This window comes from Sus scrofa, chromosome 18, assembly GCF_054392235.1.
Source record: "Sus scrofa isolate SSC_HxYL_T2T_F1_AM1 chromosome 18, Sscrofa_HxYL_maternal_Yorkshire_Landrace_v2.0, whole genome shotgun sequence".
Taxonomy (NCBI): domain Eukaryota; kingdom Metazoa; phylum Chordata; class Mammalia; order Artiodactyla; family Suidae; genus Sus; species Sus scrofa.
Window position 1 is genome coordinate 14,727,564 of NC_139400.1, and position 20,640 is coordinate 14,748,203.

Sequence of the window (20,640 nt, forward strand, 5' to 3'; positions counted from 1 at the left end):
CTGAATGAAAAACATCATCGGCAAAATTCAACCATGGTGGCTGACATCAAGATGGGGAGGGTTCGAAACAACCTTGGCAGACTGGACGTGGCACACTGAACTGTAACACTCCATGGCAGGAGTGGGAAAACACTGTGGGCTTCCAGTCTGTCTGCTGGGGAAAAAAAACAGATGCGATATGGCCTTGAGTGCACCCAGGCCAGGAGAACTGTGCACAAGTTTAAAACAGAACTCACTGAGGCAGCTCCTGGAGGGAGGGAGGACCGCGAAAATGCCTGCCACTGTTTATGTTTCAGAAGAAGTCTCCCGGGTGCGTACAGGTGGAGAGACCCGGGATGAATTTTCTGAGCTTTGTGGTTGGCCAGGATCTCTCCGTAAAGGAGCTCGGCCGAACTCTGAACCCCAGGGAGAGCCTTCTCTTTGGTTCCAGGGTCAGGTGTTCGGGTGCCCACTTCGAGTCGTGGTTCTTAGCTTGGACTTCATGAGCTTTGCCTGAGGCTGTGTGTGTGTGTTCTCTGGGGAAAGCGCCCGGGGCTTTTATCAGCTCTCCAGATGATTTCAATCCCCCCAAAAGATTGAATTGCTGAAATGACTGGTGGAAAAGGACAGTGTGTGGGTTACGTGTATCACATGTCATTCAAATAGGTGCTCATTAAATATTTTCATCAGCGAAGCCCCTACTGTGTACCAGGCACCGTGTGCTTCATCAGCAGGGCTAGTCAGCTCCGCCCCCAGGGAGCTTCCATGTGGTGAGGGAGCCATAGTGAACAGTTATTACTACCACTAGTGTAGTAAGTGGTTGGGCTTTTTAAAGCATTTACTGGTGCGGAACGCCAGTCTAAACTCCATGAGGTGGCGTGGGTATCGTAAGGAATGGATTGGTGTCAGTACGTGGGGTCAATGCAGATTTTTGAAGAACTTTTTGAAGAAATAATCTTTACTAGTAACCATTCATATGGATTGATAAATATGCTTTATGTCTCATTTCATTTTCCTACTTTTTTATTACTTGTTTTGAATAGTCTTAAACTCATGTGCTTAAATACTTTAAAGATTGTGTTATAATTTAGGAGTTTATCTCCTGTTTACTTTCCTCCAGCTCCTTCCCACCCCGACCCCCAGCCTTGTCCCCAGTTTTGGCCACAAATCCAAAATTGATTCTTCATTGCTGCCAAACATTTAATTGACTGCAGTTTGTTGGCCCTGTCCCTCTGCCTTCCACCTTGGCTTGATTTATAAATCAGTCTGTAGAGATGAATATCCTGTTTTTTAAATCTTTAGGGAAGCAGTTCCATGGCCTTTTGGCAAGGCACTTTCTTTTTTTCCTTTAACCCTGGCAGTTAACAAAATTCTTCATTTATGTAACTCTGATCTTCATGTTAGAATACAAACGGACTTCTCCGGGTTTCCTGAGTGGAATGTATCTGGTAGCATAATGCTTGGCAACACGAGTACCCAGTAGGGATTTGAAAGAGGAATGATTTAATGAACCAGTTTTACTTGGTTACTCTCTGTCTTGTCTTGTAACATAATCACACCTTAATTTTTTTCTCTCCTCGCATCTATTTTTTGAAAATTGGTAGGGGAATGTGAGAGAGAATAAGACGATGCCAACTCTGCTTAATTCATAGGAAGATGTGAGATAGTTCATGTGAAAATGTTTTGTAAACTCTTAAAACAGTATCGTGCTTGTAGTTCTGGTGACTAATTAAAATTTAGGTTATCTTCATCACGTGCCCTCATCTGTATGTGTTGGAGCTGTGGGGACAGGCATGCATATTAGAATCACGGGGAGAACTTTTGCAGAACGCACTGGAACTCCTTATGCACCCTTGTTAAAATTAGAATGGTGAGGTAAGTCTATTTTTTCAAAACGCTTCCTTGGTGATATATATACATCTTACCCAGCCCCCAAAAAAGCGACAATATCCAATGCCACTATGGGCAGAACTATGCATTTTTTTACTAAAGTGGGTGCGATACTTTAATGAGCATGTAAATTGATACTGTGTAAGGCACACATCGTTCAAGAAACCTTCATATAGTTCGTTGTTATTTTAGCACTTTTTTTTTTTTTTTCTTTTTGCCCATTTCTTGGGCCGCTCCCACGGCATATGGAGGTTCCCAGGCTAGGGGTCTAAGTGGAGCTGCAGCTCTCAGCCTACGCCACAGCCACAGCAATGTGGCATCTGAGCCGCGTCTGCAGCCGATACCACAGCTCACGGCAATGCCAGATCCTTAACCCACTGAGCAAGGCCAGGGATCGAACCCTCAACCTCATGGTTCCTAGTCAGATTCATGAACCACTGCGCCACGACGGGAACTCCATTATTTTAGCACTTTTAACAATGATGATATATTCAGGTTGTGGTCCATTCACAACCCCAGGTGATGCTGCAGTCTTTCTCTGCTGCTTGCAGACCCGGTCCGTTTTACTGGTGTCCCTCTCTCGGTGGCTCCCAGAGCAGCACCTTCCTGGTACTTATTCATGGCCCGGCAGCGCTCTTGACCAGCAGGATCTGCAGAGGTGATGATGGGCCAGTGCCAGGCTTCCAGCCTTAAGAAGCTTCCGCTTCTGTGTAACATGGGGAGGGACCTTTGGAGAGGACACGTGCCAAAGGAGAAGGTCTACTCCTCCCAGCTGAGTCTGGCCCCCAGCCACCCACCGGCCAAGGCAGCCAAGGGGTGACTTTAAGGCCAGCAGAGGAGCCAGCCAAGCCCAGCCTTGACTGTAGAATCAGGAACACATGAAAAGGTTGATTTCAGCCACTTACTTTTGAGGTGTTTGTTATGCGTAACTGAAACAGTCACTACTTTTCTGCAGTGGGGTATGTATGTGTATTTTTATATTTATTGATGTTTTTCATGTGAGTTTGAGGATTTAGCCTAAGTAGTTGTCATTGTATATCATTTTCTTAGATTTCAGGTTAATGTACTAGATACAATTATTAGAATCTAGGGTGGGATTAAATGAAAATATATCTAGGATATGTGATTATGTAATAAGTCCTTAATAAATATCATGCCTTATTTTACAAACAAGGAAAGAGACCAGGAAAGCTGCCTACAGTTGCATGGCTAATAATGACCATCTTATTCTGCACGGCGAAAAGCAGTAAATGTTTTGGGGTTCCCGCTGTGGCACAGTGTGTTAAGAATCTGACGACGGGAGTTCCCCTTGTGGCTCAGCGGGTTGGGAACACAATGTAGTGTCTGTGGGGATGCTCGTTCAATCCCTGGCCTTGCTCAGTGGGCTAAGGTTCCAGCATTGCCACAAGCTGTGGCATAGGTCACAGATGTGGCTCGCATCTAGTATTGCCATGGCTTTGGCATAGCTTGGATTCAGCTGCTGACCTAAGAACCTCCATATGCCATGGGTGCAGCCATGAAAAGGGGGGAAAAAAATCCATCATGTTTTGAGGTCCATCTGGGTTGTCACGTGTGTAAGTAGTTTCTTTTTACTGCTGTGTCGTATTCCATTGTATGGATGTACTGTAATTGGTTTCTGCAGTTACCTGTTGTTGCCAGTATTTCACTACTAAGAATAAAATTGTAATGAGCATTTGTTGTGTCTGTCGACATACAATCATTTCTTTTTGGTAAGCACCTGGGAATGGGGTTGCTGGGTCACATTAAGTACGTAATTTTCTGGGAAACTACCATTTCCCCAAAGCATTTGTACCTGTATTTTATACTCTGGTAGCAACAGATGAGACATCTCTTCGATGATACTTGACATTGTCAATCTTTCTAGCCGGACCGATGGGAAGGCCATGGAAATTGACATTATCCCAGTGACGAATGGCACTGAGCATCTTTTCATAGACTTCTTAGTCATTGGTTTATCTTCTTTTGTGAAGTGTCTGTTCAAGTGTTTAGTCTTTGTGATTGGGTTCTTTTTAGAGGTATATATATTCTGAATAATCTTTTTCATATATGTAAAATATTTTCTCCTAGTTCATGGCTTCCTTTTCATTTTCTTGGGTTTTAACGCCAAAAATTTTTTTTTTTTTTTTTGGTCTTTTTTTTGTTGTTGTTGTTGTTGCTATTTCTTGGGCCGCGCCCGCGGCATATGGAGGTTCCCAGGCTAAGGGTTGAATCGGAGCTGTAGCCACCGGCCTACGCCAGAGCCACAGCAACGTGGGATCCGAGCCGTGTCTGCAACCTACACCACAGCTCACGGCAACGCCGGATCGTTAACCCACTGAGCAAGGGCAGGGATCGAACCCGCAACCTCATGGTTCCTAGTCGGATTCGTTAACCACTGCGCCACGACGGGAACTCCTAAAGCCAAAATTTTTGATTTTGATAAAGCCCACTCTATCAGAGGGTTTTTTTTGTTTGTTTGCTTATGGTTTATTCATTTTTTATCATTTAAGGAATCTTTGCCTACCTGGAGATAAGAAGGATTTTCTCATGTTTCCTTCCAGACATTTAATAGTTTCAGCTCTTAAGTCTTTGATCCCATTTCTAGCTAATTTTTGCGTATGAGCTAAAGATTCTTTTTTAAACTTAAGGTACAATTGACATAAAGTAAAATGTGTCCCTTTTGGTGTATGGCTAAGTTTTAGCAAACGCATAGTTATGTAACCACAACCACAAAACATAGAACAGCAGTTTCATCAACCCCCAGAATGCCCTTGTGCCCCTCTGTAGTCAGCCCTACCCCCCCCCCCCCGCTTCTGTTTTCTGTCCCTGCAGTTTCATCTTTTCCAGAATGTAAGAGAGATGGAATCCCATTGGGATTTATCCGTGTTGTTGTGTGGCAGTAGTTCATTTCTTTTTATCACTGAGTAGTGTTCCTTTGTGTGGATTTAACATGATTTGCTTATCCAGTCACCTGTTGAGAGACAAAGAGACTGTGCTGTGTTTTGCGTTCCCACCAGAGAGATGAGTTGCTCCACATCCTCTCCAGTACTGGTATTGTCCGTGTTTTTTATTGTAGACATTTTTAATTAGGTATGTCATATCGCAATGTGATTTATTTGCATTTTCCTAATGAATAATGTTAAGCATCATTTCATGTGCTTACTTGCTATTTGAATATTCTCTTTGTTAAACTTCACATCTTTTGCTCATATGCTTAACTGGGTTGTTTTCTTTTCTTTTCTTTTCTTTTTTTGTCTTTTGTCTTTTTTGCTGTTGTTGCTATTTCTTGGGCCACTCCCGCGGCATATGGAGGTTCCCAGGCTAGGGGTCGAATCGGAGCTGTAGCCACCGGCCTACGCCAGAGCCACAGCAACGCAGGATCCGAGCCGCGTCTGCAACCTACACCACAGCTCACGGCAACGCCGATCGTTAACCCACTGAGCAAGGGCAGGGACCGAACCCACAACCTCATGGTTCCTAGTCGGATTCGTTAACCACTGCGCCACGACGGGAACTCCTGGGTTGTTTTCTTACTGTTGAATTTTGAGAGTTTGTTATATATCCTCATACATGGTATTTGTCAGATACTGTGTTTTGCACGTATTTCCTCCAGGTCTGTGGCTTCTTTTCAGCCCTTTAACAAGAATCTTTTGCCAACTAGTTTAATTTTGATAAAGGCCAATATCTTTTCTTTATGAATTGCAATTTTGAAATCTTAACTCAAGGTCACACAGATTTTCTCCTATGTCTTCTATAAGTTTCATAGTTTGGGTTTTAGTTTGGTCCGTGATCCCCTTTGTATCCAATACTTGCGTATGGGGCATGCTCGGGATATGGGCAGGCTCGCTCTTGTCCCCCCCCCCCATCTTTTTGCCATTTCTTGGGCCGCTCCCACAGCATATGGAGGTTCCCAGGCTAGGGGTCGAATCCGAGCTATAGCTGCTGGCCTACGCCACAGCCACGCGGGATCCGAGCCGTGTCTGCAACCTACACCACAGCTCACGGCAGCACCGGCTCCCTAACCCACTGAGCAAGGCCAGGGATCGAACCCGCAACCTCAGGTTCCTAGTTGGATTCATTAACTACTGTGCCACCACGGGAACTCCGCTCTTGACTTTTTTGACCTCTGTTTATGTCCGCACCAGTTCTTGAAAAGACTGTCCTTTCTCCCTTGAATTGCCTTCGCACCTTTATCCGGAATCAGTTGCAGGTCTATTTGGGGAGCCTGTATTTTGCCCATTAATCTGTGAGTCTCCTCCATGCCAGTACGACACTGTCTGGATTTCCATAGTCTCCTAGCGAGTCTGAAAATCAAGTACATACTTGTTTCTTCTGAAAATTTTCTCAATTTCTTTTTTCCTTTGCAGATTAATTTTCCATTTTTTTTTCCTCTTTTGGTTTGTAATAAGCCTATTTTGAAGCAAGTAAAAACTCCCATTTTTCGTTTTCTAGTCCGTTTTTCGGAATTTCATCCTGATCTTCCTAATGTTTAATCCTCTCATGTCCCTCTCTGGCGTGGAAAGTCTCCAGTGGCTTTTATTTTAAGATCAAATGGAAACTCTTTGGTGGTTCTTTTAAAACAGCCGCAGCAACCCTTTCCAGTCCTCTGGAGGGGGGCGTACATGCATTTCACACAGGTGCCCCTCTCGCTGTTAAGATTGCAGGGGTTTTGTAGGTGGCGGTCAGGTATACAGTACTGACCTCTTTTTCAGAATTCAGATTATCATCGACTCTATTATGGAATAAATAAAATCAGGTGATGTGTGTGTCCTCAAGGTGTATTTTGTTGATCGTGATTTGGGCAGAGCTTTATTGACTTTGGAATGCTGTACTAGAGTTTAATAACCATGGGCAGGTGCCAGGTGCTGTGCCTCACATTGATGATTTCATTTAGTCGTCACTGCATGAGGGTTCCAAGGCACAAAGGGGTGAACTTCTCCAGAGTCACAGCTGGGCTTCACGCCATAACCTGGATTCACATCATGAGGCTTAAGCCACAGTCTTGGTTCTACTCATCTTATTTCCTCAATGCCAGGACGTACTGGGATTCTAATTTACTGGTGTCCTGTCGTCACGCCCTGCCCCCCCCCCCCAAGCTGCCCTTCACAGATGATGTTTCTTAGAATAAGTGGAGTCCTGGAAATGGGGAAGGATGGTTATTACATCGTCAGTACTTTGTGCCCTGTGGTGATGCCCACAGTTACTCCATTGTTCACTTGAAATGTGTTTTATGTGAAGTAGTGGGAACTTATTTCAAAAGATGTTACCTAAACATTAGAGTGTTTGTGAAAAAAGGTTTTTCATATTCACCTGATCATGTTTAATTTGTCTTATTTTTATTTTGTTTTTTATTTTTTCTTTATAGTTGATTTACAATGTTCTGCTGTACAGCAAAGTGACCTAGTCGTTCATATATAAACATATATACTGTTTCTCGCATTATCCTCCATCATGTTCCGTCGCAAGTGACTAGATGAGTTCCCTGTGCCGTACAGCAGGATCACGTTGCTTATCCTTATTTTAAGTTTTTAAAAGGAGAAGGGTGCCGTGGATGATCTCCGGAAACTCTTGGCATATTTTGCAGACCTTTAGAAGATAAATTTTACCTATTCCTGTTATTTTGATGGCTGTTTTTTCTTAGTAATAAGAGGGTTTTGTGTGGTTGGGAATTTGGGATTGCAGGTTGGTGTTTGCGTTGTTTTCCTCTTGCTTCCTCAGCCCTCTCCCCAGCTTTACCTTCTCTTTTCTCTTGGCTTTGTTCATTGTCCTTCATCTGGCCCCAGCCCAGGAGCCTTTCATAGGGGTCCTGCTTGGCTCTGGGTAGGGAATCTGACTGTGTCCTGTCCCATTTGTCACCCCCATTCCAAACACAAAAATATGGCCTCCACATGCTTGGTCAACAGCTTTGAGTTTCTGGCTCTGGCATCTTACGAGGATCATTCAAGTCAGTTAGGAGAAGACTTCAGTTAAGAGTGCGTTTGTAAAGTCAGGTGATGAGTAATGTTTCTTAAAGCAGAGAGGATTCCTCTCCTTCTAAATACAGATTTACCAGATGAAGGAAGAGGGATTTGAGTGATCCTCCGAAGAAGATACTAATATCGCAGTTCTGTCGTCATAGTACTGTAATCAATTAGATGCTTTGGCTGGGAAATACTTTCTCTCCTCCTGACTTAAAGAATAAGGAAAGGGGAGTTCCCATCGTGGCGCAGTGGTTAACGAATCCCACTAGGAACCATGAGGTTGTGGGTTCGGTCCCTGCCCTTGCTCAGTGGGTTAACGATCCGGCGTTGCCGTGAGCTTTGGTGTAGGTTACAGACGCGGCTCGGATCCCGAGTTGCTGTGGCTCTGGCGTAGACCGGTGGCTACAGCTCCGATTCACCCCCTGGCCTGGGAACCTCCATATGCCGCGGGAGCGGCCCAAGAAATAACAAAAAGACAAAAAAAAAAAAAAGAGAAGAAGAAGAAGGAAAGGGTGTTCATTCCATAAATGAAAGACGAGCCGTTGACTGAGTGGTCAGTCAGACCAACAACACAGTTTCTTCCATTTCTCTTTCTTTTTTCCTTCTGTCCTTGACTTTGGCTTTAAGACAGCGTTCTCCAGCTTGTGGCACATTAGAATCACTTGGGGCGCTTTAAAAAATCCCCGTGTCCTGGCTGCACCTTGCACAAGTAAGTCAGAATCACTTGGGGGTGAGGCCCAGCCAGTTGTTTGGGGGATTCCCTAGGTGATTCCAGAATGTGGCTAAGTTTGAGGACGGTGTCCTCAACTTCAGAACCTGGTTTGGAAATCGCTGTGGGTGGGGAGCTTGGTAGAAATGGAAAACCCCTCCCCCACCCCACCCCCGAGGAAAAGGATTAACAACCTGCACTTGAACAGGGGCCCTGGGTGAACTGCTGCCGCTTTAACCTTAGGGCAGCGCTGCTGTAGAACGCTGGTTTTCAAACTTCCAAACACTGGAATCCCTGAAGAAGTTCGAACAATACTGAAGCATGGGTCCTGCCTCTAGAAATTTTGATTCATAGGGGCCCTGAAATGTTACCCAGAATCTGGGTTTTGCTTTCGCCTCCCATAGTATTTAAGACGTGCATCTGTCCCCTGTAATTTCTGTAAATTGGCAGTTAAATCCAGCAGTTCGGTCAGATTTAAGTGCTTGCTTTCTTTTTCCTTCCCCAGCCTCCTTAAGATTGCTTCCAAGATAGCGGTCTGTGCTTGCATCAGAAGACCCATAAGGTCTGGTTATTTCTCCTTTTTGTGGCAGTAGTAGCTGCTCATCATTGATGCTTGGGTCCATTCTCTCATTCATTAGTTTAAAAAATCTTGCTTGGAATTCCCTGGTGGCCTAGAAGTTAAGGATTCAGCATTGTTACTACTGTGGCGCAAATTCGATCCCTGGCCCGGGGAACTTCAGCATGCCGCAGACACGGCCAAAAATTTTTTTAAATAAAATAAAAAATCATAGTAATTGTTATATCCATATGTCAGTAGTCCTTGTTTAGAAGAAATAGATATGCATTTTCTCCAGTGTACTGCCTTTATTGCGACGTCTTTTTTGTTTTGTTTAAATCCCTCCTGACTAGAATTTACACACCAAGGAAGGGGCTCTCTTTGTAGCTGACAGGTCCTAGCGCCTAGAAACCTGTCTGGAACCTAATAGCTGCTTCATAGATATTTGAGTCAATTAATGATTTCATCCATAGTCAGGGCTTTGAAAACTCGGGGTTCAAAATGGAATGAAATGTTAGGAAGCCTGACACTGAAAAATACAGCTGTTTGGAGGCAGAACTGGGAGAAAAAAGTGTTGGGACGGGGTGTCGAGCTCATCGCCTTGTTTGCAGAGTGAAGCGCCCCGCGGTTCTGTCCGTCACTGATGGAGTCACTGATGGAACTAGCCATGGAGGTTTCTGTGCCTGTAGCGTCACCTTTAGCTGCAGGGACCTGGCAGGGTGTGCACCTTGGCCCCGTCAGCCTGTCCCGGGCCACCGCCACCGGCAGCCGGACGTCGCCGAGAGTCTGTTCAGTACCCTCCCCTGCGGGCGCCCCTGCTCACCCTCGCATTTGTAAGTGAAGGAGCTGCTTCTCTTCCTTAATTGCCTCCTTAGCTCTAGCCTCTATTTACCTGACTTTTTAAAAACCTCAGGGTTCCTCAGACCAGAGGCTTTGTCAGACCTTGCGTCAGGCATGATGTTCCGGCTACATCAGGACGCACAGGTCCCTTGGTTGGGGGAGTAGAGCTTGAAGGGACGGTGGTTTTCTGTCGCGCGCAGTCATCTCGGTGTCAGGGACGCAGCCCCAGCAGCTGCAGCGCCCAGCGGGGGCGGTGGCACTGAGAGCAGAAGGGGACGAGTCGCTGTGCGCCGCCCTGCACTGCTAAACACGCCGAGTGTTTCAGAGGCCCCGCGGCGAACCCAGTGGCCGAGGAGCTGGTGGACCAGGACAGGAGCGCGGGGTGTGTTGAGAACTAGCTCAGGCGCAGGAAGGGAGGCTGGGAGGGCCTGGGATCTGGACGCAGGGGCTGGAGCAGCCTCTGGGGGAGGGATGGGCGTGCTGACCTCTTCCTCTGCCCCGAGGTGAGGACCGAGAGAGCGCTGGGCGGACCGGCTGCACCGCACACTCCAGGGGCTCCCGTCACACTGTCTGACGTGCCTGGAGCCAAGACAGGGTGGTCGAGGACAGCAGGGTCCCAGCAGGTGACTGCTAAGGTTAGGCCCCGCCTCATCATCGTGGCTGTATCCCAGGTCCTGGCCCACGTTGTGTGTTCTTTAAATGCTGGGATCTGAGCTGCTGGGAGGAATTGGGGGAGGTGGGAACACCCTGTGGAGATGGGTGACTTAGAAGGGTCAGTTAAGTTTGAACTTGTCACCTGTGTGGAGTGGTTCTTGAACTTTAGCGTGCATCCAGTGAGTGGGGCGCTTAACACTCCTATCCAGCAAGTTTGGGGGGGCTCAGGAATTTGCATTTGTACGAAGTTACCCTGTGGTGCTGCTGGGACCACACTTGACTGCTTTAGGAGGAAAGGGACACCCGCAGAAAGAGTTCCTAAAGAGAGGACAGAGCAGGGAGAGGCCACGGCCTGAGAGTAGTTGCCGCTTCACACCGTTGTGGACTTTTTCTGCAGCTGAGCTCAGCAGGCTCCCCAAAGACCAAAGATTAGATTAAGATCATAGGATTTATCAGAGAGCCCAGAGGAAGGAAATTGGCAGGTTCTGATAGAAGAGTCTTGCACAGTGATTTATCTTGGGGCTTAAATAGGGAGGGAGGTGCGTGGTGGTAGAGATTGGCGATTCTGGAGAACCAGAGCAGTACGTATCTCACTGTTTTGGCTTTAGCCTGTAGTAAGAAATACATTTTATACTGCGGCCCAGTCATAAACGGCTACGTAACTGAAAAGTTTCATGGTAACTTTATTATTTGCAGCCCATTCTGGTTTTGCCCTTGCTTTAAAAACAGTCCTGGTTAGGGAGTCACCGTTGTGGATCAGCAGTAACGAACCCAACTAGGATCCATGAGGATGGGGGTTCAATCCCTGGCCTCGCTCAGTGGGTTAAGGATCCGGCATTGCCACGAGCTGTGGTGTAGGTCGCAGACACAGCTCATATCTCATGTGGCTGTGGTTTATGCCAGGGGCTACAGCACCGATTCAACCCCTAGCCTGGGAACCTGGGAACTTATGTATGCCTTGGGCGTGGCCAAAAAAAAAAAACAGTTCTGGGCATAGCTCAGCATACTGACTTCAGGGTCTGGTGGGTTGCAACCCCTGGTTTGAAAGCGTGGCTCCTAGAGATGGTCTGCATTAGGTGGTGGGAATCAGAAAGTGAGGGCGCTGGGAGAAACACATGCTGCTTCTCCATCTGTCGTCAAGAGGTGCAGATGTCAGGGTGGAGCCTTCTGGATGGTTCCTGCTGTGCTGGGGAGCTGGGTCAATAGTGGTGATGAAGCAAAACTGTTAGCTACCTTCTATGTTGGAGTCCCATAAGGTGATCTTAAGAATTTGAGGTGGGGGAGTTCCCGTCGTGGCGCAGTGGTTAACGAATCCCACTAGGAACCATGAGGTTGTGGGTTCGGTCCCTGCCCTTGCTCAGTGGGTTAACGATCCGGCGTTGCCGTGAGCTGTGGTGTAGGTTGCAGATGCGGCTCGGATCCCGAGTTGCTGTGGCTCTGGCGTAGGCCGGTGGCTACAGCTCCGATTCACCCCCTGGCCTGGGAACCTCCATATGCCGCGGGATCGGCCCAAGAAATAGCAACAACAACAACAAAAGACAAAAAAAAAAAAAAAAAAGAATTTGAGGTGGGGAGTTCCCATCGTGGCTCAGCAGAAATGAATCTGGCTGGTATCCATGAGGATGCCGGTTCGATCCCTAGCCTTGCTCAGTGGGTTAAGGATGCAGTGTTGCCATGAACTGTGGGTGTAGGTGGCGGATGCGGCTCGGATCTGGCATTGCTGTGGCTGTGGCACAGGCTGGCAGCTGTAGCTCTGATTCAAACCCTAGCCTGGGAACTTCCACATGCCTTGGGTGCCACCCTAAAAAGCAAAAAACAAAATAGACAAAGAGTGAACGAAAGGGGGTATGACGTATATGCTAAGTTCCCCCAAAGAGGAGGGAAACGAGTAGGAAACACTGGATTAGCTAGTTCTCTCTACCAGCACCAGCTAAGTCTCAACAGCCTAAAGAGCATCAATTATTTGACAGGCTAAAAGAACATTTAACTTGAAAACACAAGGAATTATTCTGGCAAAAGCAGACAGTGTAGTTCAACCCAAGTCACAGTGCAGGTTGAAAGCACACTATCAACTTCAGGAGTAACTGGGACACCAGATTTAAAACTCCAGGTCCGTAGGGAGCAAGCTGGATTTCTCAGTCAGACTGGGCCTCAGAAAAGGGATTATTCATTAGCAGAAGAGAGACTGAGAAAAGCTGGGTCTCCCTTGGGTCTCTCATCCTTGGACGCTCCCCTGAGGGGAGATCATTAATTATTTGAATTAAGAAGGGCCAGGAAGCGACATCTGCAGACTGGACGCAGCTGTTTTCTACTGTTTCCATTAAAAAGAATTATAAGGAAACGTTGACATCTTGACAAGTCAGCGCCACATGATAATTATTCTCAGTAAATAACCGCCACTGTTCCCAGTGGTCTCAGTCCGGTTAGAGTAATTTCTGGCTTTAAGGACCCCCTCATCACCCTCCCCCTGGAAAGCAGCCCTTGATCACCTGAAAACTTTTCCCCTCAGAACTTCATCCTTTGGGTTTTGTCCTTACCAAACCCAGATTCTGAAACACTAATAATTTCGTGAAGACATTTCAACAATGATCCTGCTCTCAGAAGTTGCATTAATTGGTACAATCAGAAGAGACTCTCAACTCCAGATTAACTCTTTGGAGAACTGTTATAACAATACAGGAAGGATCTGAAATAAATGGAAAAGCAGCACATGCCCAGATGTGTTTGTCAACTCAGAGAGACATAAATCATTTATTTTTTCTGAAACGATTTTATTTTATTTTATTTTAGGACCTCACCTGCAGCATATGCAAGTTCCCAGGCTAGGGGTCAAATTGGAGCTGCAGCTGCCCACCTACACCACAGCCACCCTGGATCCAAGCCGCACCTGCAACCTGCACCACAGCTTGTGGCAATGCAGGATCCTTCTCAGAACCCACTGAGAAAGGCCAGGGATAGAGCCTACATCCTCAGGGATACTAGTCTTAACCTGCTGAGCCACAACAGGAACTCCCTTTTTTAAAGGTCACATCTGTGGCATATGGAAATTCCCAGGCTGGGGTCAAATCAGAGCTACAGCTGTCGGCTTACACCACAGCCACAGCAACGAGGGATCCAAGCCACTTCTGCGACCTACACCGCAGCTCTTGGCGACACCACATCCTTAACCAACTGAGCGAGGCCAGGGGTCAAACTCGAATCCTCATGGATGCTAATCGGGTTCGTTTCCTCTGCGCCACAACGGGTACTCCTTGTTCACTATTTTTAACCCAGTTCTACCTTTAAAAAGTTATAAAAATCATTGTTAATTATGTTTTTAATACTTCAAAAGCTCTAAAGAACTTTCTTTCTGAAATTTTTCAGTTGCTTACTTATTAAAGAGGGGTTTTTTCCTTGCTGCTTTCATTACATAAAATAGTTTTGTTATACTTTGAGCTAAATGCTTCTGTATGGATTAGCTTATATAACAAGGTTTCTTTGGAACACAGTCTGTTTGAAGTGTGCGGAGTTCCTGGGCCACCGTGCATCCCTGTGTCACAGGCAGGCCCGTGCTTAGACACCAGCACAGACTAGATACGTGTTTCCTAGTCATGTGTTTGGAGCTGAGATCTCCTGCAGCACCTGAGTGTGTGGAGTGCCCTCTGGAGGCCTGAGCCCTAGTGTCTGCGATGTGCCAGGCACTGGGCTGGGCTTGGTCGGCTAATTAGTGAACAGATCATTTTAGGTAACTTGAGGCACTAACAAGAGGCAAGGTGGCTGTGAGAGTGACTGGTAGGAACGGGCACCCCCGAGGCAGGGTGATCTTCCAGGAGGCCTCTCTGAAGAAGGGACATGGAGCTCAGACCAGAATGATGGAGAAAGTGAGTCTGTGCATTCAGGGATCTGGGGGCACCACCAGGACAAAGGCCCGAAGGCAGCCGCATGCTTGGCTTGGCAGGGCCCAAAGGATGTGACTGGACCCTGGGCAGGTGGGGGAAAAGGGAGTGGCAGCAGAGGAGGTTAGGGAAGGGGGGGTCCGGGGCCCAGGCCCGAGAGCCTGGTATTGTGGGCGTGGCTAGGTGCTGAGGATTTATTCTGATGGCAGTGAGAACTTTACATGGAAATGACATTTAATTTTCAAAAGCTCTTGTAGATGGCTTTGTAGAGAGTGCTTCAGTTTTTAGTAATTCTGGAGACACTTTGCACTGTGCTTAGTATTAGTAGCTGCTCATGAGGAGTGAGTAGGCCTGCCACCTTGGGGGGTTTCTGCTTGTCTCCAGCAGCCCCTGCTGTTAAGCTCGCTTATAATTAACTTCTGAGTGTCTGGGCACTGGCTTTGGTGTGGAGACACCTCGCCATGGTCTGGAGGAGGATGCCACACACCCCCCCCCCAGGGTGGGGGACGTCATACCTCAGCCCTCCGCACGTCCTTTGAGATGGGAGTTCAGTGAGGCATAGCAAGTGTGTATTTACCAACGCTCTGAGGATGCGCGAGCGAGGGGTTGGGGTGGAACTGAGGAGGGACCACTTCCTCCTTCCTGGCAGTAAAATCGGTCTGCCCTCCATATTCACAGGTTCTGTATCCAGGGGTTCAACCAACCTTGGATGGAAAATATTGGGGGTGGGGCATTCCAGAAAATTCCAAAAAGCAAGACTTGAATTTGTTGCGTGTTGGCAGCTATCTACATAGCATTACCATTGTATTATCAAGTATCATGAGTAATCTAGAGATGATTTAAAAGTATGTGGCAGTATGTGATGGATGATATGCAAATACTGCGCCATTTTGTGTAAGGGACTTGAGTATCCTCCGATTTTGGGGGTCTGAGGGGAGTCCTGGAACCACCGTGTGCCCGGGACACGGAGGGGCGGTTGTAATGTGACTGTGTTTGATGCACTGTTGCCTCACCGGGTACCCTGCTCCGAAGTCCTCCAGGAGAAATTTAGCTGATGGTAGTGTGATGAGAACTTAGGGCTCTGGTTCTTGTTTGTTAACAAACAGGCTCAATTATTTCTGGTGACTTTGTGAAGTCAGAGCGCTTTTTTATTGTCTTCTCTGTGCCAAACCTTTTGAGGCCTTTGATACTCAATGATTGAGAGAGGATTTCTACTCTCAAGAAATTTTTAAAATAGGTTTTTATCACATATTTTCAGATTATCCCTTTTAAAAGCTGTATTTGGTAACACTTGTAACAGCTGTAAATGAAAGAGCCCAGAGAAGCCAGTCGTGCTTTATTAATTTCGAGCTCAAAATCCATAGCCAGATTCCAAGGACACCAGAGGAGATGAACTTAGCCTACACCTTACTTAAGGGTTTGTTTACTTTTGGGGGGGGGGTCTTTTTAGGGCCACACCTTCGGCATATGGAGGTTCCCGGGCTAGGGGTCTAATCAGAGCTGTAGCTGCGACCTACACACAGCTCACGGCCACGCCGGATCCCTAACCCACTGAGCAAGGCCAGGGATCGAACCCGAAACCTCATGGTTCCTAGACGGATTCGTTTCTGCTGCACCACAGCAGGAACTGCAAGCGTTTTGTTTACTTTTAACAGAGTATGTGATGTGCTTATTGGTCAGCGTCAGAGGAGTGTTTCTGTCACAATAGCTTAATGGGTTAAATTCCTGCAGTGTAAAGCAAAGTAATGAATTTATCTCCTTCTAGAGTATTTTTTGGTAAAAAAGTAGAATTCAGATTTACCTGAATATGCCGGTATGTACTGACCATTGCTCTCTTTGCAGGGAAATCCTCGCTGACGATTCAGTTTGTCGAAGGCCAATTTGTTGACTCCTACGATCCAACTATAGAAAACAGTAGGTATTGTTTTCAAGAATTTATAAAACTGAGAAGCCTGCTTTTTGCCTATAAACAGTCTCTTTGTGTTCTGGAGGCTCTCATCGCAGGGGATGTTCGGTTCAACCTGTCGACTTCCAACTGGGGCCCAAAGAAATCTTCCGCACCCTTTACCTGCTTTATACTGAACGAATTTTATTCAGCGTCCTGATCTCCCCCGCTAGAAATTGTTATTCACTGGAACCTTACATTCTCAATGCTGCTTTAAGAAAACAAATAGAGCAGTTTGGGGGTGGGGTGGGGAGGCTGCTGCTCCCAAGGCATGTGAAAGTTCCTAGGCCGGGGATCGAATCTGAGTCACTGCAGTGAAAACACTGGGTTCTTAACCTGCTGCACCACAAGGGAACTCTACGTCTTCTTTTCCTTCTCCACAAGAGCCTCTTCAGGGATTCCAGGCTTGAGAGGATGTAAACACACACCAGATGCTTGCACCTTACTCTTCTAGAAGCGCTAGTCCTCCCCCAGCCCCCCTCCCCTGCAGACCCAGAGAGGACTGTGGTGAGATGAGCTATTCTGGGGTAGGAAAAAAGTGGGCTCCAAAGCCTGTTGGCATTTCAGGCCATGTGCGGAAACAAGCACCAGAGACCAGCAGCAGCTTCAGCCTTCATCCTCTCCAGAGTCTTCCTGAAGGATGTGGAAAACTAGGACACGAGTCTTAATGGTAGCGATGGTGGCAGAGAATGTGAGCTGTGTCCATCCGGGGAAGCTGGTCTTGTTTGAGGCGGCCTTGGAACCCTAGGCAGGCTCTGGAGCCAGTCCCCTTATGTTCTTGACACCAGGACTTAGCTAGGAGTTAATGACCAGAGCATGCAGAGTTAAATGTGGGATTCGTCGAAACCTGGTTGGCATATTGGACATGAAGCCGACCTGACAGCAGGTTCATGAACTTTATCAGCTAAGTTCATAGATTTGACTTGGCCAAAGCTTGTGAAAGAGAGACTTAACATGAGGCTTACGACATGAGGTAGACAAACGACAGCCCACAGGTTAAAAAGGTCCCCCTGCCTTTTTGTATGGGCCCGAAAGCAAAGAATGGTTTTCATGGTTTTTTGTTTGTTGTCTTTTTTGGCCACCCCATGGCATATGAAGTCCCCAGGCCAGGGATCAGATCTGAGCCACAGTCGCGACCTACAGAGCTGCTGTGACAGAGCTGGATCCTTTAACCCACTGTGCCGGCCAGGGATTGAACCTGCGCCCCAGCCCTCCAATCCTGTTGTGCCACAGCGGGAACTCTGGGCTTTTATGTTTTTTAATATTTGAATGAGTCAGAAGAAGAAAAATGTTTGTGACACAAGCGTGTTCTGTGAAATTCAGACTTCAGCATCCGCAGAGTTTATCAGAACACAGCCCCCCTCGTCCACGTCCACTGCATTGCCTGTGGCTGTCTCCGCTCTGCCCTAGCACAGCTCTTGAGTAGTTGCCCCAGAGACCTTGTGGCCCACAAAGCCTGAGAGAGTTACTCTCTGGCCATTTTCAGAAGAATTTGCCAGCCTCTGGCTTCAAAGATTCAGCTGTCCTTCGTGTCCCAGGGCGCTGGTGGAGGAGAGGAAAGCGCTTGGCTGTTAAACTAACTGGGGAGACCTGTGTTTGAAAGTAACCCCTGACGGTATCTGGAGTCCTCCTCCTCGTGCATCCCGTGTTGATGTGTTCGGCCGGCACGGAGTAGTACGCTGGTGTGAGGAGAGGTTAATTTGAGGGCTGCGTGAACAAGCGTGTCTGTCTTGCTCGTGGACTAAGAACATAAGAAAGCTGAGATTTTGACCTTAATGTTTGCTGTGCGTAGCAATTTCAGATTTTGTGTCCTTCAAGATAGAAGGCTCATTTGGGAATTTTCTTCAGAGAACAGTAGAAGATAGTTTTTGTGGTACACTCTGCCCGTACAAGTGGTTTTTATAATTGTGTATCTTTGTGCCACATAAAATGGAGTTGGAAGGAAAGTCATGGTGTTTGATATACATTTTCTTTATATGTAAGTAATGGGCCCAATCAAAGTACAACTTTCTTACCTGGATGTTATCTCAAAAACAGAATGATATGACCCTGCTTTGAAGTCTGTCAGCAGGGTCATTAAACATGAGTGTTTAATATTTTCCTATCTAATACTGCGTGATCAATAGTCATGAATTCACAGCATTTGTTGACTCTTTAGGCGGGAGCAGAGATGAGTGTCAGAGTAAGTGAATCCCTTAAAAGTTCTGGGTATATACAGATGTCTGCTCACCGTGCTTCCGACTGGCTAACGCAGGGCAGAAACCCCTCCTCCACCCTTTCTCCCACAGTTTACTGGAAAACCATTGTGCTGCAACAACAGGGAGTCAGAACAGCAGTGGTTACCGTAAACTTGTTTCTAGCAACAAATGGTCAGGTGGTTTTTTGGTTTAACAAAAAAACAAAAACAGGACTCTAAATCTGGGAATCTTATTATTTTACACTTAACTTTATGATATAGGAAAGGTTCCTAGCAAACATTCAGAGATAATACATCTCTATAAAGTATCACTGCAAAATTTCTAGGACTATGTCGTCTTTTAAAATAGAAAAATAGGAGTTCCCCTCATGGCTCAGTGGTAACTCAGTGGAGTTCCCCTCATGGCTCATGATCCAACTAGGATCCATGAGGTTGCAGGTTCAATCTCTGGCCCTGCTCAGTGGGTTAAGGATCCGGTCTTGCCACTGAGCTGCAGTGTAGGTCGCGGATGCTGGGATCACGTGTTGCTGTGACTGTGGCGTAGGCCAGCAGCTATAGCTCCAATTCAACCTCTAGCCTGGGAACCTCCATATGCCACAGGTAGTATCAGTAAAACCATGATAATGCTTCCTAGTTTGGGGAAATTTCTAGACCAAATACTGCTTATGCAAATGTGCCTTCTTATATACTGTAGCGTTACTGTAACAACTCAATGCACACTAAATTGATAGGATGAAATTTAACTAGCGGTAGTTTGTAATTTAAAGAAGGAATAGCAGCAATTTACAGTTTCTGCCATCTCAAGGTAGCACTGTTGATGAATTAATAAAGTTCCTCTCAGAAAGTTGGGTACTTCTTGGAGTTCCTGTTGTGGCGCAGCAGAAGTGAATCCGGCTAGGAGCCATGAGGTTTTGGGTTCCAGCCCTGGCCTGGCACAGTGGGCTAAGGATCCAGCATTGCCAGGAGCTCTGGTGTAGGTCGCAGGTGAGGCTCTGATCCCGCGTTGCTGTGGCTGTGGTGTAGGCAGGTGGCTGTAGCTCCCATTAGATCCCTAGCCTGGGAACTTCCATATGCCTCCAGTATGGTCCTAAAAAGGCCAAAAAAAAAGTTGGGAAATTCTCAGTGGGAGTTTGGCTACATTGCATGGTGGGTAGACGTCTCGGGAGGATATGAATTAGGAGTTCTCAATACACTTTAGTAACACACATCTTATTTTGTGAATACCCGGTTTTAGAAATCGCTCACTATCTGGCTTATTCGGCTTTCTTAGTAAGTGGCTGTTACTCTGCTTACGGCAGTGTCAGGGTTTTAGCTTGGAAATTGGATTCATTTCTCCAGCGGCTGGGAAGGGGAGGGCAAGTTGAAGGGAAGCGCTGTCAGGAGAGGGCCAGCCTTCCCTTTCCGCAGGAGGTGGGGAGGCCGCAGGAGACTCCGTCCGTCCGTCCGTCCGTCCGGCTGTGGGGCTGACAGACAGAGCTCGCCTCGCGCTTCCCTCCGCCCGTGGGGACCAGCCGAGGCGGCCTTCCCGCCGCAGATGGAAGGTCTTCCGTTTCGTCGCTCTGCTCCGTGTGGGAGGGTTGACATCCTTTTTGTGTGCGAGGAAATACCGAGATGTTTATGAATATCTTTCTTCTTTTATGTCCTTCCCCTTTTTACTCTCACCTCACTGGCCAGTCCCTCCCAGCCTCCTTGGCAGAGTCTTCTCCTTCTGCGTGCCCTGGCATCTCGGCACCCCTGGGCTGCCCCTTGGCCTCTGCCCGGGCCCTGGCGCGCTGCCCTCCTGCGGGAGCTGGCTTGTCTCACCACGGCCCCAGCCTCGCCTCTCCCCTGATCCCTGGGCTTTTTTCTTTAGCTGCCCTCCTTTCCCCTCAGGTACTGAACAGGCTTTCCACCTGGACAGTCCTAAGCCTGGCCCCTGGCCCCTGGCCCTGGCCTCCCTGTGCTCCCCCTCCAGGCCCTCCCTGTATCCATCGGTGGTCACTTGTTCAGCCAGTCACTCAGGCCAGAAGCTTGGGAGCCCTCCTGGCCTCCGTTC

The 20,640-nt window shown here is 47.3% G+C and overlaps 1 protein-coding gene and 1 long non-coding RNA gene across 2 annotated transcripts in view; both read left to right on the forward strand.

Moving 5' to 3' along the window:
- RHEB (Ras homolog, mTORC1 binding) overlaps window positions 1–20,640 on the forward strand; it is a 42,404-nt gene that overhangs the window by 7,083 nt on the left and 14,681 nt on the right. Inside the window, exon 2 of the mRNA NM_001287846.1 lies at window positions 16,306–16,377. Coding sequence (NP_001274775.1) covers window positions 16,306–16,377 — 72 coding nt within the window. The remainder of the gene's footprint in view (window positions 1–16,305; window positions 16,378–20,640) is intronic.
- LOC146394882 (uncharacterized) lies at window positions 9,044–12,409 on the forward strand. The gene is made up of 2 exons (XR_014833553.1): window positions 9,044–11,863; window positions 12,156–12,409. It is a non-coding gene; the product is annotated as an uncharacterized LOC146394882 (long non-coding RNA).